The 22,035-nt window shown below is 42.2% G+C and overlaps 1 protein-coding gene across 1 annotated transcript in view; it reads left to right on the top strand.

The window, feature by feature from the left end:
- The first annotated feature begins 4,518 nt into the window (after positions 1 to 4,518).
- Positions 4,519 to 22,035, top strand: part of LOC131263139 (uncharacterized) — a 29,855-nt gene continuing 12,338 nt past the window's right edge. The window contains exons 1-7 of the mRNA XM_058265294.1: positions 4,519 to 5,577; positions 7,810 to 7,959; positions 9,145 to 9,381; positions 13,221 to 14,355; positions 17,932 to 18,160; positions 18,321 to 18,417; positions 21,600 to 21,732. Of these exons, the coding sequence (XP_058121277.1) occupies positions 4,519 to 5,577; positions 7,810 to 7,959; positions 9,145 to 9,381; positions 13,221 to 14,355; positions 17,932 to 18,160; positions 18,321 to 18,417; positions 21,600 to 21,732 (3,040 nt within the window). The remainder of the gene's footprint in view (positions 5,578 to 7,809; positions 7,960 to 9,144; positions 9,382 to 13,220; positions 14,356 to 17,931; positions 18,161 to 18,320; positions 18,418 to 21,599; positions 21,733 to 22,035) is intronic.

Raw genomic sequence — 22,035 nt, 5'->3', positions numbered from 1 at the left:
TTAAATTCCGGGTCTCCGTGACAGCAACTGTATCAATTTTTCCCCATCAATTTTTCCTCACCAACCTTATGTCCTCCTTTAGAGCAAGAGGCGGCAAGCAGAATGGTTTCAATAAAGGTCTTGCCCTTCCCTTGCTGCTTCGCTGGTTGTTTCGTTATTAATGAATTCCGGCCCGTTCCACATCCGGGTGATAATGACAAAGTCCGGATCAGCCGGTGATGATGCGACAGTTTCTAATCTCTCCTGGGTTTAATTACTCGACCAGAACTCGGGTTAAACATTCCGCTCCATTTTCAACCGGCCGTGGTTCAATGAACCGTGAATAGAGTGAACTTTGGTTATAGCGCACATTTTTGTTTTGAGAGACACACGTAAAGCTAGCGTGTGTTGATTATTAAAATAAGTTTTTCATTTTTCTGATGTGAATCGTGAAGATTTTCGGGAAAACATATTGTACGTTTATGTAACCATCTCAGGATTTAAGCGTTGCACTGTAATAAACGTCGTTCTATATATTTCACAAAGAATTTATTTGCATTCCATAAAAATTTTATTTGTACCTCGTTCTTCTTTAACCGTCACCCATCGTTTCAAACTACCATAGCCATAAGATTTTCGGCTGGCAGTCTGCAAAAAATATGAACCAATAAACGAACCGATTCCGTTTTATCGCCGACGGCGGAAAGTGAAATGTTCGCAAACATATTAATCTTTTTCGACTTCGGCCGCAATGCCAGGTAAGCCAATATTATTGCCCTTTATTCGCAACGCCAAGGGAGAGAAGGAAATGCTGAATGATTTGTTCGCTAAGCGAATGAAATCTGCTTCATCCTATTTGATCCTTTCTGGCATCGTCAATAGTCCGTATATTTCCGCGTGCAAATCACACCAAGTTTTGGGGTAGAATGCGGGTGCGTGATGCGTTGTGAAATAAATTCGTTAAAACCCGAAAGTCGTATGTTCCATTCCAGGCACGTCCACCATACTTAACATGCCGCACCATCAGTGAGGCAAAATACTATTGATTTAGACCGGTTTCATAGGATTCTTCATAACAGCGTACTGGTGTTCGCGAGCTATGTGCCGGGGAAATGGATAAAGCTTCGTATGTTTTCGATTTCGTTCGAAATATCCAGGCAGATAAATTAAATTATTGGGCATGATATGGAAAAATATAGGAACGGACCATGTTGCATTGAATTATTTGAACTTTAACTATTATTAACCACATTTAGCTTAACCGGATAAACCATTAAGTTATTATATTATTTTTTCACATATAAAATTTCTTATGCCAAACGTTTTGTAATTCAAGTGGATTTTTAAAATGCTTAAAATTCTGGCTACCCATAGCAGAAGCAAACATTTACTCGTTTTATTTCGTTTAAAAAGCATTTCTTTCATACATAACATGTATACAATTCATGGTCCCAAATTCTGCTAAAGTGTAGGATTGAAGGGAATGAATAGGAAATAAACGAAATTCCATGCGTACTCGTTAAATTAATTGCCACGCAATTTACGAGTGTTAGAAAGGAAAACATTGGTGTTATGAAAAGCTCCACACCCATAAAAAACATCATGGCTGAGGTACGTGACATACGTGTGGAATCATATGTTCACATGTAACACTCACCTTCGCGTAAACGTTAAGTAACAGACATTACTGATGCTATCAGTGAAATTTACTTCACTTACCAAACACCAGGCGTCTCCACCTAACCCGAAATGGCTGTAACACACCTCCACGTTATGAAGGGCCTAGAAGAACGAGACCAGTAACCTTTTATTTCATTCATTCTCCTAATGAACTTATTCAATGATAATATTTATTGGTAAAATATGCCTCACCATTAATTGACCGAACCCACGCTTCAACGTTGCCCCTCGTCAAGTGGACGCATTATTCCATCCGATGGCGTTGCTATGTAGTTATCACGCTACAAAAACAGCGTAAATCATACTGCTAATTAATAGCCAAATCCTTTCCGCGGCAAATGAGAACAAATTTCATGAGGATCAAAATAGCACAACCAATCGAATTTATTTGAGATGTCAGTACAGAAATCTTTAAAAAAACATTTTGAACTGACAATTTAACGTACTTTGAACATGCCAATAAGGGGATTTGATTGCATAGGGAACAAGATGCGGGTTTATCAGGCTATTTGCTGGAAATATAATGCTAGTACTTCAACGTTCCCATTCACCCAGCAAAGTCATCATCTTCCTGCGATCTGTTTTAAGCCCTTGTTTCATTTGAAGATGTCGATATTAACTTGGTCCAGTTGGCATAATTAGATGAATCATTTCACAGAATGTTGTCCAAACATCTGGAACCATCATTAACACTGGCTTATATTAACAGCAGGACTTCTGAATACATTTTTGGCTGCTGGTAAAGAAGCTTTTGAAATGGGTATTGAAACGAAGCACTCTTTTTAGCTCGTCAGTATAGAACTTAAAGTTTATTCTCAGGAATTGGTAATCTTTATCTTTCAAACTTAATTAGCAACAAGCACAATCCTGAAGTATCAAGCACAGTCATTTACAAGACAGAGAATAAAACGGTCTTGAAAAGGATAAAATCTTGCTTGACACCTTATGGCCTCAATTAACACATTTTCATTTTATCATTTCTGTTTTCATTACTAAGAAGGAATGTAAACATGCTACAATGAGAATTTTCTGAATCAATTTTAACTTAATAAACAACAAAATGCAATTTTTCAACAAATAAAATTTGTTTGTGCAATATCACAATGAAGTATTTCATATATTCGTAAATTTTAATGTACTTTACTTGGTGATTTCTAACCCAACAACTCATTAACTTTATTACGATGCTGATGCCTGTAACTAAATGAATAACTACACAAGTGAATAACATAGGAATAAACACACCAGCTTTTGTTTTTTAAGCACACTTTCTCACAATTATGCTACCTTGCTTGATTTGACACACATTTCCACCGCGCTTTTGCTCATTGCACTTTCATTTCTCATTTTTCTTCCTAGATTTCGCAAAACTATTTCCGATGACATCAAGGAAAGGTAACAGGGTGTATGTTCACAAAGGAGAACAAAATTGTCCAGCCCTAGCATCCAATGAACACCCGAAAAGTTCTACTGAACTAACATCCACGGAGCATGAAACGTAAACTATCCTGAACTTTCTGCGGGCCTTTCGAAATGTACACGACGAAACGAATGTTAATCCACATCCCTCAGCGGAACATAAACATTGCGAATATGTGATACTGAAGCAAATGAAACTTCCAAGTACACTCTCATAGGCTATGAGATTCCCAGGTATATGCCAGTTGTGATCCAGACCGGCGCACATGGAAGAAGATTGAAGTAATCCAGTGATACATGCATGGATGTAAGGAAGGAAAGGGATTCTTTCCCTCGACAGAGAATGGGAGGAATCAGACCGAAACATTCGATTGGGGCAATCGCTAGCATACACGTTGTCATCGTTGGTTGATCATCACTGGGATGAGAAAACCCGTCTTACCAGCATCGTTACCCGTCTTCTGGAAAGACATCACCGTAAAAGTGCGGTCCAGTGCCGTGTACAGGAAATTGAAGGTTCCGGGACGTCCTTCTCCCGTTCAAACTTTCCGTTCCTGTTTGTTGATCCCTTGTTAAGGTGCATGAATTTTACACGAGCCAATGCACGTCAGTGCGTTCTGGGTTTCCCTTATTCCACTGCTTTTTAGCACGGAACGATGTTTTCTTACTCATTTTAAGTGCTACGAGCACAAACGACTTAGAACAGGATCAGCAAAATCATGTTGGTTTTTTCAATTCATTTGTCTAGTGACTGGAGAGAAAAATTATCTTTTCGTTTGGTTATGAATAGACTTTTAAATGTAGAATGTGTATTTCATTCCAGTGATTAAGCTCCAGCTCGTTCTGTTCATGTGGCAATTTTTATTGAGAAAACATCATTTTTTCACACATGGTATAAAACAAGCAGCCGTATATCTTAGTAGACAATGTTGAAGCAAAAAAGTGGTCTATAGTTTCACAATACTGACTTATAATTGGATGAAGGTGGTCAACTGGTAGATTCGATTCAACACGTGAAGAAAAGTGTATGCTTATTTAATCCAAATTTCCGAAACGTGCACTACATATCAACAGTGAGCACAGTATCCCAGAATTTAGAATTACCAAAATGTTCTTTGAGGTGCACCTCCGTTCTACCATCGCTCCCAGTGCAATCCGCGAAAGGTGCTAAAGTGCAAACAGTGAGTGTTAAGTGTGTGATAGAGGAAGGAAAATGTTTAGTGTGTAGCCTGAGGGCAAAATAATATTCAAGTTTCACACGACGTACTGCCGTTCCAGCAAAGTGTGACCCCATAAAGTTTATAGGACTTCGTGACGTACATGGAGCGTTTGCAGCACGTCGTGCAACAGTGATAGTGTCGCTGCATTTCATAGTTTCACGCTGCCTGCAGTAGGGTGACCACCGGTTGACCACCCACGGTCGCTCCAGTCGGGCTCAAAATGACCGACATTAATCGCAGCACCAAACAGCAAAACTTTCAGCACAAGCACAACGGGCAAATCGACGCACAATCGGAGCAATTCACGCCGGGTCTAGTGCTATCGTCGCGAGGCCCAAACGAGCATAACAACACTGCCAACAACGGCACCGGAAGCACCTCGAGGGGTGGCTCGTTGAAACGCAACAATAGCCATCATCAGCGGACGAAAAAATCCCAGCATGCCAATACGATCGAACGAGGGACCAACATCGGTGGCCACAGAAATCCCGACCGGAGCGGGGGCACCGCGGACGGCCATTACCATCTCCACCAGGGCGGAACGGGCGGCACGAGATCCGGCGCCGGTTCCGGTCTGGCGCAGAGCTGGAGCTCCCAGGCGCAATCGACGTCGGCTGGAGGTGTCGGTACGCCAACGCAGACGCCGGCCGGACCGGACGCTGGCAGCACTGGTCGGCCGCCCGGGAGTACGAGCTCAGGAACGAAATTAATATCGACCATCAAAACGGAAGAAACGCTCGGGGAGGATTTTAAACGCTTCCACACGCTCCGCAACAGCTACGGTGGGAAATCCAATTTAAATGTAAATAACACCGATCAGACGATAAAGACGCAGGTCCTGCTACACCAGCAGAAGCTCCGCGAGTATAGTCGGCAGCAGCAGCAGCAGCACGTGGACAACGACAGCTACTCGACCTGCTCGTCCTCGCAATCCGATTACCAGCATCCCCAGCACAGCCAGTCCCATCGCCACAAGCACCATACCCACCATCGCCAGCATCATCATCAACACCACCATCAGCACACACAACAACAACACACTCAACAACAACAGCCGCAACCGCCTCAAAGCACCTATCCTATCTCAGCGACGGTCGCGGCGACGGCCACACTCACTCGAAGCGGCGGCGTCGGTGGTGGCTCGATATTGAAAAATGCCACCAACACCATCGGCCACGGGGAAGCCTCGGCGGGGGTCGGCGGGAACCGGAACAGCCTCCGGTGTGGCCCCGGCGGATTAAGCACTCTCTCGCTGTGCAGCTGTGATGCGGAAACGGAGGTGAGTAAGTCATTATTACCAAGCATTTCCTTTTTCCATCACATTCCTTTTTCGTTTTCATCTGGCTTCCGCATCATTTTTCGTCCCATCCATTTTTCATGCAACGTAAAACTCCGGGTTACGAGAAGCATGAAATGACCGATATGGTTTGTTAATCACTGGCACTGACTTTAATGGCGGCTTTATGTAGGCAGTGGATGACCCATAGAGATATCCTCGCTTTCAAGCTCTTTACCAAGTGAATGAGGTCTTTGTCTGCTTTCGGTTTCTATAAATCAAATCGCTTTTTTTTCTACAATTTGTCACTAATTGAATTTATTGCATGCTAGGTACGTTTGATATACGAAGGACATAAAAGACAAACGCAAAGGAAATTTAATATTAATGTGACAATTTTGTTCACCTAAACGAATTCATGTAAGTTTGTTTTGAAGCTCGCTTTTCGTATAAGTCGTGTAAAGAGGCTTCTACGAAGTTCCATACCCTGCACAACTGTTAAAATGCCACAAAAATCTCTACCCGAAATTTCGCCTCAAACTTTCTGGCCCAACCTAATTCTTAAGGGGTTTGAAATAAACTGGTGACTTTGTGATCCGAAACATCGAACAGCCAATGGCGCTTGGAGTTTGTAATTAATTTTCTTAATCACATTATCCAGACGCCGTGCCCAGGAAAGGGCGTATGAAGGAAGTTCGAACGAACGGAAAGCCTTGCTGGGTATTTTTCGATGGCCAGAAGTAAAATGTAAAGTCGAAAATTGTACCACCCACAGCTGTTATTACAAGGACATCTCAAAAACAGACATTCCGTAAGCGTAACTCAATAAGGAAAACACAAAACATAAGCGGACGAGCAACTACCACCAACAGAGCGTTCTCCTCGAGGCATTCCCGGGATTCTTTGGGAAGCAATTTCGATTTGAGAAAACAAAAGCGAAAAGTGCTGGAAAACCAAACTAAACATCACTCAGCGGGAAAATGATTAATTTAAATTTCGTTTTGAAACGACCTCATTAAATTTTCTTGAGCAGAAAGTGGGCGTATTTTGATACACATTTCCTTGTTCTTGAAATTACCAGTATCTCTAGTAAAAAACTATTGATAAGTTAAAAAAAACTGTAGAACGAGCTCATACTGTTGAAAAATAAACTAATTTAATTATATAATTTTTAATTTATGTATGATGTATTTGTTAGATATCAACAGACAATACAGAACAGAACAAAACAAATAAATGTAAGAAATGCCAGAATTCGTCAAATAGTAAAAAGGATTTGTATTGGAAAATTCATAAGACAGATATTAAAAATAGTTGACCGAAAAGTGATAGTAAAATGCACAAACACTTTTATTTTCCATTCACCAATTGTGTTCCAATGCTTCTCAGAAATGCAATTTACCAGATGCATATATATTGAGGCTATACTGTAGAAATGCCACCTTATGCTCTGGCTTGGATAATTGGGATTAACCTATCGTCTCTAGAGCTTCAATTAGAGCCACTCGATAAATCAATATACCGGAAGCTCACAGAAGCCATCCTGCCCCGGCAAACACAAGTGGCTATCTATTGCATCGCTTGCCACACTTGGACGATGGTGTCTTTTTAGATGTTGGAGATCGTTCGGAATAGAGCACGCAATTACACAAATTGACCAATAATCATACGTAACGTCATTCGAGCATGTTGCTTCCTTGAAGGGGGGTTCTGCACGCCAAAGGATACGACTTTCAACAGACCTTCCACTGTTTGATTGCCTCAAATGTGCTAATGTGTGAAAGTGTCACTAATATAGCCTAATCTATCATTCCATCTCCTGTATTGGGTTACTGGCTAGTTTAGCTAGTTCCAATTAGACTTCCCGTTTGACAATTTGTGAAGGCTCTTTCCGACACCAACAGCTGGACACAAATTTTCCCTTCGAAAACTACAACCGGTAGACGGATTCTGGCTTTGTTGAACCACATTTGAAGCCTGCGTTCGGTTTCGTGTGTCGAAATGGACCAACGTGAATGCCATACCATTACGAGAACCATTTTATCGGCCTGATCGGTCTATTCCGTTACCAATTTTGGCCTCAGCTCAAATGTCATGCCCCTATCTATCCCATCCACGTCCGATATTTATCACTCACTCATTCGCATCCACGTCCCTTATGCGTTCTTTTTCCCTCACTCACGTTGCGTTCCGTTGCAATCTCTTCATTTCGGTCTCCGGATCAAATATTTACAGATAATACCGAATCCATTAAGGCCATTATATCAGTACAGCCTGGACAGGAAAAATCCTCGCCAGCACACGTACACGTGCGAGCAGAACGCACAAATACTGCTAAGACTGGAGAAGGACCGCCAGAGGAAGTTCGGCTCCATGGGAAAGTTGGTGAGTGTCGATTCCGTTCCGTTTGTGACTGTGATTTTATTTCCCCCCAATGATTACGGTTGTGTCGTGGAGTCGCAGCGATGTGACCTGTTCTGAAGCGAGCGTGGCGTAATAGGGGGCCATTTTTGTTGCCTCGTATGTTCTTCCGGTTGTTTGCTGCGTGTTTGAATTATGGTTTTTTAGATGACAACTCCCCTAGCGCTAGTTTTAGACTACTCAAGAGCCATCCAGAATGAGGCTGAATGAAGCAAATGGTAAACACTTTGCTGTGATTCATTTTTCGACTGAAAATACGAAACTCGAGCACGACTTCGATCGAGAATCAATGAATTGTGAGGACGTTTTCTTTCCGAATTTAAACTCGTTTTGACAAAATCAGATCTTTAAATTCCTTTGTGCTTAGCATCTCGCTTGCAGCTTCTTTTGTCGCAAGGAGAAGCCATTGGTAAATCAGCGCCTCGGTTGTATCATTTTTCAACTTCACAGAACTCTACGTAGTCAATGTTTTCCTGAGGGCCTCCAAACTGTCAGCTCCAGCTCTATGGAATAAAAATTAAACAACGATAGAAACAATTAATTTTCTCCTTTATGGTCCATGGTCTTGCAACAACAATCGCCCGCCAAATACCAAAAGGACAGAAAGCTTGAGAAAACTAATTTGCTAATGAAAACTCTCCCAACTCTTGGCAGGAGTTTGCCGTTGCCTGCTACGGTTTAAGCTTCCTAAGGTCCCTGTATTTCCCGCTTCCCGTCTCATATTGCCCTTCCAGTCAACCGGCTCGAGGTTGCTTGCAGTTACCGGCCTTTGTTCTTGTTAGCTTCGTGAATGTATGTTCATACGCTCGAACGACTAGGGCATGCGTTTTGTCATCAATTTGCAGTGAAGTACTGTACCGTTACTTCCTACAGCCCTTGGGCACTTTAGTTGCTAGGAGTGACCGTTGTTAAACTTTCACTCGAACTGCTGTAGAGTAGTATCACCACAACAAAGCGTGTCATCGCCAACAGCTACAACGGGAAGGCAACTTCTCTACTTCACCAAACCGGCTGGCTCCACACGCTCCGTTTCGTCACTTTGTGCACGCTGTGGAAAACCGACACTAATGCACTACTACCGCTTCATTTTCCTCTGACGAAATTCTCGACTCACGGAACACATCGACAACGCTCACACTGCCGGCGCAGCATCTCGCCACGTCGACCGGCGACCTCAGCATGGCGGCTTCGGCAACGCAACGCCACCCGAGCATTACCGGTGCATCCGTTCCGGTCTCTTCCGTTTCCACGCCAACGCCGACACGGTCCGGAAACGGTCCGAAGGGAAACACGTGTAAGGTGGCGGCGACGGTAGCGGCCAACGTGCTCACGTTCGACTGCCAGCACGGACCACAGTCCCCACGGGGAGGTGATAATTATGCGGAGGTAAGTTGGGTGTGCGATACAGAATATCTTTTGATGTCATTTTGGTCGGAACCGCCACAAAACATCCGCCGCCAAGAGAGCCGTAAATTTATTTGATCACATTATTAATATCTCGCACTACGCGGAAGCTGAAAAAAGGTGGCAAATTTAAATTCTTTCTAGTCATCTAGTTAGTGTTCATAGTCCAAAATGAGGTAGGATTTGCGAGCGAGAAATGAAAATGAAAATACAATTGTACGAATTCAAGCCATGTTAACTTACGGATTATAAACAAAAATTAAAACTGATTCTGTTATAATACTTATAGCTCAATTTCTGGAGGAAGATGAGATAAAATTCAAATCGAATGATAAATGGAAGAGCTGAATCAAGCAACGAATTAGTTTTTGAAAAGGAAAAAAGCAATTTATCCTTCCTCAAGCTAGCTTTGTAAATGCCTGGCGTTGGCATTTCCTGTCATAAATCGCATTGAATCCTTCCACATGATCTCGATTTATAGTACTCTGGTATTCCATAGATCTGGCTTGTATGGCAAAAACAAAATTATGAACCTTTTTTTTTTAAAAGTTCAATAGCACGGTAGCCGATTTGTGAAACATATCAAAATGTTAGGAAGTTTGAGATATGGAAAATTATAAATTCGCTTGAAAAAGTATTGGCCCCGAGGGAAAGCGGTTTGAGCAACTAGGTCAAGTTCACTATTTTAAGAATCAAACGAAAGCGAAAGCGAAAGTTGTTTGGGTCATGATCGTTTCTATAATGACAAATACTTTCATTTGATTAAAACAAATGATTAATTAAATAAGATCTTCTTCAATTGCATTATTATGTTATGGGATTTGCATAGAGTACCATCATACCAATACAGATCATGGTATTTGGATAGGAACGTATAGTATTAGAACCACTTTATACAGTCAATCGTGAATCAATAATACAATTGTACCCTTCTCCACATCTAAATGTGAAGATCGCTGCCTCACGTTAAATCAATTCCAAATCCCAACTGTTTTCGTCAATCAAAACATCGAAAATACCCAGGCCCGTTCCGCTTGAAGAATTGTTTTCCATTCGCAATCCGAACGAAGGATGAAACGATTGCCTTCACGGTTCGGTCAGGCCGATTGATTTCGTCAGCAAACAATCAGAGCTCACGTCGGACACCTAATCGGGCAAACGGAAAAGGACTGTCCTCTTCCGGATCGCAAACATTTCGAGGTCCGCTAAGCTCGATGTTTCCGGCAAGCTCTTCCGGGCGACGTTGATTATTTCACATGATCAGCACTCTATTCCGCGTAATACGTACTTCCGTTTCGCTGTCCGCTTTTCACGCGAGCTGTTCAAAACACTTTCCCGGTACATGCGAATAAACTTGCTCTGGATACATCGGAACACAACATAGCAACGCCAAACCGATAGACCATGGTTTCGTTGGCGAGTGTTCCGGAATGTTGTGAAGCACAATATTCGTTTTATGAGATTTTTATCGAGTGCCGTAAAATGCAGCCACTTCTAGCTTCCGGTCGGAAGATGTCGATCGTTGCACTCGCACTGTTTGCGGAATCCGCCAGTAAGTAGCATTTCCTTGTACCGTTTGCAATCGTAAAAGTAATGAAACACAAGTAGATCGCGTGAAAAAATAGCAAACGGAAAAACCTCGAGCTGCTGCTACACACAATTTGTGAACCGATGGCGTTCTCTTCCCGTGTCAAGTGCCAGCCTTTTCCATGCGACATAAACGTGTTGACAGGAGCTAAGAAGACGAAAAACATCAACCGAACGACGCCGTTCGATAATTTTATTGATTTGACGACTCGGCGTTCGGCACTAAAATTGATTTTGGTAGTGAACGAACGAAATTCGAACGTGACCTTGGTCCGTTGTCAGCAAACAGCTTGCAAAACATGATGGAAATGGAATGGGATATTTTTTGGATTGTCATTTAAAAACATAGAAGATCACGAAACAAAACCGCTAGCTAGTAAAGTAGAATAATTAACATTTACTTACAATGTTTAAATCCAGTTTAAAGGATTTGTTCAGAAAAATATCAGATGGATATTAACATTTTTGCTGAATGCATTAATCCCCCCTCCAACGGTTTTAATTATCAACAAAGAAATATGTATTGAAATAAAACATTAGACGAGAGAATTCGACTCATTACGTTTCCTCACAAGCGAACATTTTTCTTTTTCCCGTGTTGTGAATGAACAACTGAACGCGTTTCTTTTTTCCATGAAGTTTTTTGAATTATTTTTCTTCGCTATGCACCCGCTACTGCCGAGTTTGCTGGTCGAATTTCCATGCTTCCATGTCTAAGCTAAATTTGCCGTCTTTTCGTTTTGCCCTTGTTCGTGCGTCGTGATTTGTACGATTTCTTCATCAGCAATCAAGTAATCATTATTCAAAAGGAGTAGTTCAGGGAAAAGGAAACAAAAATCCTTCCCTGATTATTCCGCAGGCTTGAATTAAAGAGGAAACTTCATGTGAACTTGTGCCCTGTAAGGCTGACCCGTAGAATTTGGAATGACAGAAACTGGTCTGTAATCTGAAACCCAGGAACGGAACTGCAAGACATTAAAATAAAATGGAAAAAAGCCTCAGCAGATGGGAAAGCTATGGAAACCAAACCATCGGGAATGAGGGCCAAAGGGAACAGAACGCAGGGGGACGCTTCAAGAATGACATGAGAAATGGCAAATGGATGGAATGTAAAAAAAGGCAAGGATAAAATGGCAAGCACAATGGATACCCGTACAACGAGAACACGGTCAGCCCGCAACCGTCGCAATCGCCTCGAAGGGCATTGTGCATTTCACTTCCATCAACCTCGGGAAACATTTATTCTGCTCATTTCCATCGCGAGACAATGTCATAAATATCCGCTCCATCTGTCGCTGTTGGGGCCGCATTTTTCTGCTACCATTTTCCAGCTGTCCCGATCCGCACCGTGCCGTGTCGCCCTTGGCTATGTCTGTTTTGCGTTTTCCCATGATTACGCTGCGGTTTTCCAGGACGCGAAGCATTCCGACGCTCTGCGGCGCTCGTTAGCTTCCGAGCGAATCGGGTGCATTTGGCTAGATCAGATACAGCTGCCGAAATGCTGCCCGCGGCTACCGGGCCATCTAACGCTCCGGGTGTTTCCAAAGACGCAACAGCTGTGTGTCGTTTGCTCGGGGTGAGAAGAATAGGTTTTCCTTCACACCAGCCGCCGTTTATTACGTGATTATGGATGAGCTCTATTGCTTTCCGCGTGGCCCGGATCAACTGCGAAGCCGATGGACATGTGCCCGGAGGCAACTGGGAAATGTGTGGGAAATTTGGAAGCATGCCTGCGATGCGAAACGATGTATCGTATGATGGCAGCAGGGTAGCAATTTATTTCACAGCATTTTAGTTGCAAACGAGCTGTGACGAAGAAGAGGATAATAAACGATGAGAACTCAAGCAGACGGAACCAGGGCTGGATAACCAATATCTAAACATACAGCTTAGTAACAGCAGTTGTGCTATAAGACTACCTAGGGCTACGACTTTATTGGGCCCTGTTAAATAAGTTTATGCTGGAAGTAAAGGATATGTTTACGTTTGCAGGAAATACGCTGTTTTTCCGTTAGAATATATGTTACTCATCTTACGGCTCCTGGCCGACAAATCGATTAAGACAATCAAATAACACGTCTTTGTTAATCCTACTCCCTGCAGATGCATTTATATTCGATGCTCCGTAGCATGTTTGCCAAGTCTCTACGGTGGTGCATTGTTTATCAAAAGTCTCACGTATCGAAAATCAACATATCATCAATCGATTCTTCCCTTGTGTGCTTCATTTCCAGGACGATTCGTACAGTGAAGACATGATACCTCCACCACCTCCCCCACTCAACCGAAGGCCTTCGTATGGATATGGCTGTGGTGTTGTGCAGCAACCTGTTGCGCCGGAACCGGGGCACGGCGAGCATCGGCAGCCAACGATGCACGAGCTCAGCTCGTCACTAGGCAACCGGGAAGGCCTAATCGGAAACGGAAGTTACCAGCCCGCCATGAATCAGCCGGATCTTTTCAACTTTACCTCGTCGCACGACGCTTCCCGAGGTGGGACGCTAAAATCAACACTGAAATCTGGCAAACCGTTGGCAAACAGTAAGGGATCTTCCACCGTCGCCGGAACCGGTGCTAATGCCAATGGAAAGTCAAAGCTGAATACCGAGCCGCTTCCGGTGATGATGGTGGACCTGATGAATGGTAACGTCACCGGTGCACCCTCCGGCGCGAATGGAAACGACCATGACGCACTTGGAGGTGAGCCAACGAAACCGTATCCGCCTTACTACTTCGACGACAACTATCTGCACCACCACTACTACGCCGGCGAGCCGACCGAGCTGCCGCTTAAGGACGCGATGGACGGTGGGCATTTGTACCAGCTTTACCAGCACCACCATGGTCACCACCATCCGGTGGAACCGGTCAGCGGCGGAGGTGGAATGTACATCCCGAGATACGAAGGCCTCGGAGGTTTGCCCACGAAGTACAACACAATTGGAGCGAACGGACACCTACCGGTGGGCGCCACGGATTTCCCATTGGGCGGCCACTTCACGGGTCTCGGAAGTGACGGTCCGTTTCACCACCAAGGACCCGGTATGGGGCACCACGCCAGCACCTGTAACGTGAACCAGACGTACCAGGCGGGCTCGGCCAAGAGCAACCTTATCGCGTCCCACCACTTCTCGAACTCACTCAGCAACTTCAACTTCAACCCGTCGCAATACTTCGGATCGGCGCTGGATCCTCCCCCGGGTACCACCATTATCCCCGGTGGTCTCGGAGGAGTTATGGGTGCTGGCGATGGATTTCCTTCCTCGTGCAGCCTCAACGGAACGCCCAATAAGCTTCAGCCAGCTCATCCTTGGAAGCATCGCCAGTGTCCCAGTCGGGGTTCCAGCAGCACCGGCTCGGGATCATCAAGTAAGTATTGGGATACATAACATATTCCATCTATTCATCACGTTTCCAATTAAGAGTAAATTTGTGCAATTCGTCAAAAGACAATATCGTTTTCGTATAGTTTCGATGCGCTTCCATTCCAAGTTAAAGTAAAAAATTTCCAGAAGTATACATTTTTTTATGCATTCAAGAAACAAATATTTCACGTTCGATTGTCTTTTGTGTTTGAAAAATTCACGAAGTGTATTAACCAACAACTCAAAAGAACTATAATGAGCATTTAATGCCAAACAAAAATACGACGATGTTGACACGAGATATACAATTTAAATTCGTACAAAATATTCCTACCACAAGGAAAACCAAGAAGCAGCAAATAAATCCGGGTGATATTCTGAAGTGCAGTCGGTTGTTTTCAAATAAACAATCTAGTTTGATAAGGTCGAAACTACTTCCATGCTCAACAGATGCATGCTTCTGGGTTGCACCTTCCACATAGTTTAAACAGTACCTTCTCTGAATGTCTGCTTATACAACATCTGGTCATATCGGTTCGCACTTTGAGTAGACGCATCTGTTGCTATTCATATCCGGTCAATCTCTTTGTTCAACCTCAACCATGTTTGTGCAGACTCCACATACCATAAGACAAAAGAAGAAAGCGTTTTCAGGAGTCGGAGCAAAACGTGGCATGGTAAAATCTATGCCCAGAAAGTTTGCAGGGAAAGAAGGGAAGGTAGAAAGGGCATACACCAAAGGTAGTGAATAGGAGTGGCCAGTTAAGCAACAAGCTTTCGTATAAGAGGTAACTTGTCGGTTGGAAGCATGACGTCAAAAGAAGCACTCATAAACATTGTGGCAATTTAGTTTTGACGTTGCCTCCCTGCTGATTTCCCTTGATGTAGATGAAACACCGCTCACACCATGAAACAAATGGATGCTAATAAGGACTTTTGGGCAGGGAACCTCCCGCATTGTTGACAGGGAGCCAAACTCCGACACTCACAGCGGGGAGCAAAAAGTCGATGGATAAACTTTCTCCATTGTTTTGTTTCTTTGAATATTGGCATCCTCGCTGTTAACTTAAAGGATAATTGGACCCTCCTGGAGGACGCAAGTTGGGATTATTGGAACATGCAAAAACATTATTTTTTAACAAAGTTCTGTGGACGAAACATAATAAAACACCGCAGACAATCCCTTGTCCCAATCTTATATGAAATCTGCTTAAACGGACCGTTTAAGTGTATAACACTCTTTTCCTCATCATAGATTTATACTATTCGAGTATTATTCAAACCATGTTTTCCATGATACAGTTTATTGAAACTGGTCTTCAAGTTATGAATAATGTTTTATATGTAGCTGATAGCTCGGGGTGCCCATGGCGCAGCGGTAGCGCGAGGAAACACCACACCACAGGTGTGGGATCGAATCTCGAGTCTGGCACCCTCCGGTATTACGAACGGCTGACCACCGATCTATAATGTACCGTCTTTCGGTCACACAAAACTCTCTTCGGAGAGAGGCCTTGTCCCACTAGGGGATGTCGTGCCACATAAAAAAAAATATCTATATATATAAAAGTCACCGTTGTCTGTATATATATATGTATGCACTCGCATCACGCAAAATCTACCGGGCCGATTTACACCAAACTTGGCAGGAAGGTAGCTGATTTTCCAGGATTGAATGATCTGAACTTCGTTTGTTGATATCTTCAATCCTCCCTACCCCTCCCGAGCACCTACCCTCGAAAATTAATGAAAAACAATTATAGCTCAACCATTACTGATTGGATTTACATAAAAATTGATACACATGCTTTCGTAAGGACATAGCATGGTTTAAAATTTCATCGATCTAGGGGAAGGGGAAAGGGGGGCTCTCATACTACCCCCTACCTCAAAAATGGTAAAAATGCAATATGGATATCAATTTCGCAAGATTTATGATCTCTAAATCGAATGGCCTTACTCTTAATGTTCAATCTTAGCCCAGACTCCCTCTATCCTCCTCTTCTTCAGCATAACAATAGCAATTCTCAAAACGAAGAGCGTTATTTCTTATCATGTATTCAACAGCATTACGCAAACTCTAACGGACCGATTTGTGCCAAACTTGACTGGATATTAGCTAATTTTACAAGGATGAATTATTTGGACTTCGTTTGTTGATATCCCCATACCTCCCTACCCCTCCCGGATAACAACCGTTCAAAAATAAGGAAAACCAATTAAAGCTCTACGATTATTGAACAGATTGTCACAAACTTGGTACACATACTGCTTACAAAGAGACATAGCTTTGATTAAAATTTCAACCTCCTAAGGCAAGGGAAAAAGGGGGCTCTCAAATTACACCCTACCCTAAAAATAGTAAAAATGCAATATGGGTACCAATTTCGCAGTATTTGTGGTCTCTAAATCGAATGGCCTCACTCTTAATGTTCAATCTTAGCTAAGACTCCCACTACCGTCCTCCTCTACAGCAAAACAATAGCAATTCTCAGAACAAAAAACGTCAATTCTGATCACATGTATTCAACGCAAAATCTAATAAGTCAACCTTAACCAAACTAGGCTGGAGTGTAGCTAATTTTTTATGATTTCGAATATCCTCCGTCCCTTTCCCGAACCGAAAACTTTTCCCTATCCCCAAACACCGAACACCTAAAATGAAGAAAAATAATAATAATTCAACAATTATGGGATGGGAGTTTTACAAAATTTGGTACACGTACTTCTTAAATATGTAGCCATCATCTAATAAAATTTCATCCATGTACAGGAAAGGATAAGAGGGGCTACCATCTTACCTCTATATCTCTACAATGGTTTAAAAGCAAAATGGGTATCATTTTCGTAGTTTTTTTGGGGTCACTAAATCGAATGGAATCGAATTTGAGTGGTCAATCTCATCTCAGACTTCTTTTATCTTCTGCTACAAATATTCTCAATCACACAAAATCGATTTTCTTAACCGATAACTTTTTTCAAAATCGAACATTCTTAACATTGTAAAACTCAAGACACTGAATGAAAACACTCTTTCGTTTGGAATTGTTTTTCTACCCGGATGAAATCGGGTTAATCAGCTAGTAGCTGATAAAAAACAGTTGGTATTAAATTGTATCGGTTCATGTTATCTTTTGAAGTGAGATAAGAATTACCCTAAATCGTGATCAGAACAATGAAACTTGGTGTGAAAAAATAGATTTAAAATATTAGTTGCCTAACTTTATTCTATGTATTCTTTACTCACCAAACACCACATCTGCAAGACACAGACTGCAAAGCAGAGCAATGCGTATTAACAAGCTAGAGGAATCTTATTTCTCTTTTTGCACCCAATTTGAACCTGCAAATCAATTGATTAGGTGCACTCCCACTCATTTCGCGAGGAACATAAATAGCGCCGGGAATATCATGGTAGTGAAAATAAGAAAAAATAAAACCAATGTACGAATCATAGTATGAAACACCAGACGGTTGTCCGAAGCTTTGTTCAAAGTACAGTTTCAATGGGAGCTGGCGGAAAACTAATCAAAAGCCCGTTTCCTTTTCCCTTGCGCTTTCTTTCTTGTGCCTCCCGTAGAGTGGGATCTACCCTCAAGGCAGTGGCTTGCGGTGACCTCCATCCTGCTGATAGCGGGGGCGGCCGGGGTGGCCGTCCCATTCGCCCTCAAGGTGTCCTCCAGCGCCCCCCTGGAGGAGCGGCTTCAGGTTGCCACCCAGCTGCTCGATACAGTGCCTTTAATCGATGGCCACAACGATCTGCCCTGGAACATACGGAAATTCCTGCACAATCAGCTAAACGATTTTCGGTGAGTGGAAACTTCATACTTTTCCTACCTTGTTGGTTTGTTGGTGTGTGTGTCCGTGTGTGACGGAATTGCGAACTGCTACGTCACGAAGTCCAATTAGTATAACTTTTTCAATCTAGCTTTATCTTCAACGCTGGTCTTGGTTATTTCCTCGTTGCAGGTTTGACGATGACCTTAAGTCGATATCACCCTGGTCGAAGAGTGCCTGGAGCCATACGGACCTGCAGCGGCTTAAGCGGGGTCGAATTAGTTCTCAGGTAAATTATATCGATTACTTTAACGTCAGCTACTTTAACGAAGTAAAGTTATACCATTTTCGTTTTTATATTAATTTAAAATGCTTCTAGATCGCGTCGAAAAGGAAGAGACTTTTAGGTTCCATAAATATTTCACGATATCACGATACCTTTGCTTACTTTTTTTACAACACGGGGCATGCAACACATTCCATTCATTCCATTCCTCTAATAATCACCTACTTCAACTATGAATTGAGGTTCAATTAAAGTAATCAATTACAACCCATGGTTTTTTAACCTTAACCAAAATATTGCTTTCTTCCACAAACGATGGTGTTTGGTGTTTGGTGTTAAAGTTCTGAAAGCATACGGTAATATCGGGCAATGTTTCCCACGTTGAGATTGACATGAGTTTAACTGTCAACTTCTTCCAACGACAAGTAAAAGATCGTTTTCTGTGATGGTCAAAATTTACATTACTCATTCATTCCTTCAATGCATTTGTGGTACAACAATCACACGTTTTCCATAGAATTTCTATTTATATTGTATTACCGATACAAGTTCATCTGAATTAATATTTGTTGAACCAGGTATAAATGACTTAGTAATCGTTTTTTATTTCACTTGTTAAAGTTGTGGTAGAAATTATGTTAATATTCCAATCACTTGCGCATGGAGTTTTCAGATGAAAACGGTTCTTAACGATATCACCTAACCTGTTATCGATTGAAATCAAAAACTCAACAACCCTATTAGTACCATTCGATTGATTTTGTAAATCGTTCCGGAGGACGAGCCCAAAGTCTACCGAAACCGAAGTCGTTCTCCATGGATAGGGTAGCGTTAGGAGGACCTTAATTCATCGTTCCATTAGACGACGCTCCCAAAGCTTTCTGCTGCGAAGCAACCTTTTTTAAAGTTCGCTTTCATCTGAATTTCTTCAACGTTTTCAGTAGATATAACGTATCTATACCTTATCGTATCGTAGCAAAAAAGAAACAGCACACATTAGCATGCTTGAAGAACATGATGAAAATACTGGCAAAAAAAGTGGTTCAAGAAGTGCTCAAAAGCAAACACAGGCCACTTTCCTTGCAACATCCGAGTCTTCCTGGTTGGCTTGTAACAGCGGGTCGATGTGAATGTTGTTTATTGAAAAATAATGCAAATTAATCTCGATCTTGCTTGTGCTAAGAAGCTTATCGGCCACATGGTGTAGAGTTAGGCTACACGCTAGCGAATGAGCTGGCCCTTTCATCTTCCTTGCTGCGTGCTCACCCTCCGGGCCCTTTACACTCTTCCCGCGCAGCAGCTAAAAGCAACTCAAATTACTTACTTTCTTTTCAACCTTGCGTTCTCACGACAGGCAATAGTCCGTGAATGCTGGCGAACCGGTTTGATAGGAAGTAATTTTCCATTCTCATTCTCCATTTACATCAAACGGAGGACCAGGCGTCTCCACCAAGCTTATCGATTTACCTTTTTTTTTGAAGACTTAAGGCTATGGTTGACCCATATTAGCTGAAGGAGCTAAGATCGCGAAGTAACACAAAAGAATTAAAATAATAATTTTCGCACGGCACTTTACGCCTCGGCACGGGCGTAAAATAATTAAAATTAAAGCGATTCGTGTGTACTCGGGCCGTGTTCAATTAATTTAATAATGTTATCCATCGCTGGGAATGAGATGGCCGAAGTAATGTCTATATCTGCTCAAGAAAACTGCTGAAATCGTCTTTTATATCTTTCCGGAATAGAGCCACCGTAGGTACACCATTTCCGTATTACTTTTATTTTTACATCCGTTTCCTACTTTCACTTGGCAGCCAATGAATAGGTTCGAAAAGAGCATTCTTTAAACACTTCCAAAAGACTAGATTAGACGCGGCTGAGGAATGAGGTGGAAGCCGTTTTATGCCAAGTAATTTAGGTGAACTGTTCGGAATACATAATCGCAGCAGGCAAACAATGGAATTATATGATACGCAGTAAGATGGGTGTAATAACATCAAATCAAGATATGTGAGCCCCACTTTTTGCTTAGCCACTGGATGCTTATGACGTTATTTAAAAATGGTTCGGATGAATCGTTGAAGTTAATTTATCATAAGTTGAAAGAACAAATGTTTGTCTTAAAAACTATATTTTTAAAAACTTTTTATATTTATCTGATCAATGTGTGGCTGTCATACTAAAGGCAAGTTTGGCATATTTTTTGTCATTATTTTGAAGGTAATAAAAGCAATAAATGATACAAATAAACTTTTTACTCCACTGAGTGAACTCAAGTTTCCTACCGCGTATGAATTTGATCGTTTTCCTGCTATTATCCATAATCCAAAGAGAGTCTTAAGTTTCGTTTGATATGCAGCTTACAATACAATCTAAAATTTCCAACTCACATTTCCATCTAAGCTGAAGTTACAACACTTTGTAATCATTAACGCTTTCATGCAAGTGAATGATAGTGATGAGCATGTGCAGAAAAAAATGGCAAAACTGGAATATCGTGCAGCTTTCAAACCCATTTTCCTGATCATTCCGGCCGGCCTAAATGATCATTTTCAATGACCCAAGTACCGATAACGAATTAATATGACTGGAAGGACAAGCACATGCTACACTCGTACACCACAGTTGTAGGAACGAGCCGAGCGCCAACTATTACACCATTCGAGGCAAACGTGCACGAGTTTAATGAAATGACAACTATCGGAAGCAGCTCCACTAATGAGCTTAAAACGCATTTAATTATCATTTCCGTCGAAACTGGGCCAAAATGTCCACTTTACCATCGCTATGTTTCCACTTCTCTCGGGGTGTAATTTAATTTTAAACTTGATTCAAACTTCCAACGATTGCCGGTGGTATCATGTTCGTTCGTTCGATAATGGAAAATTGCCTGAAGCATTTTAGTTAAAATTAAGTGCATGGTGAAACGGCCTAAGGATCGACAAATGATGAAATAAGATAATTTATTCCTTTCCTTCCATCTCTGCACTTCCATGTGGAACTTTTTTCATTGTTTTCTTCATGTTACTCATAACAAATAAAACTCAGCATCTTGTAGCAAATACAATCAAGCCACATCAACAACAACGTAATGGATTTGAGACTAGTCTCCAATCCATCAACCATTGTTCACGCTAATTGGTGCTGTTGTGTTTCAACTATTCTCTATATGTTCTCTTCAACAGTTTTGGGCTGCGTACGTACCATGTGAAGCTCAACATAAGGATGCAGTGCAGATCACGCTGGAGCAGATAGACGTAATTAAAAGACTGACAGAGCGTTACTCACCGCAACTGACGTCTTGTACATCGGTTTATGGTATGTATTTGATAATTCGCTGTCTTTTTTCTAGTTTAAGATTTACTTCTATTTTCTGTTCTAATTTAAACAACTTATAAAATATGTCTATGTATATGCGGGGTCCGCGACAGCCGAGCGGTAGTGCCGGTTAGAAAATCGGCCCATGAGCGCCGGGGCTCACCATCTCGACGGCGTGGGTTCGAATCCCAACCGAGACCGGACCTTCCCCTGTACGAGAGGACTGACTATCCACGTACAACAGGGAAACAAGTCTCGTAAGCCCTTACGGGCAGGCATGACCAACAAGCTCGTTACGCCAAG

Source organism: Anopheles coustani, chromosome 2 (genome assembly GCF_943734705.1).
Source record: "Anopheles coustani chromosome 2, idAnoCousDA_361_x.2, whole genome shotgun sequence".
Taxonomy (NCBI): Eukaryota; Metazoa; Arthropoda; class Insecta; order Diptera; family Culicidae; genus Anopheles; species Anopheles coustani.
The sequence above is the reverse complement of the archived record's forward strand: the minus strand, read 5'-3'. Positions and strand labels throughout refer to the sequence as shown.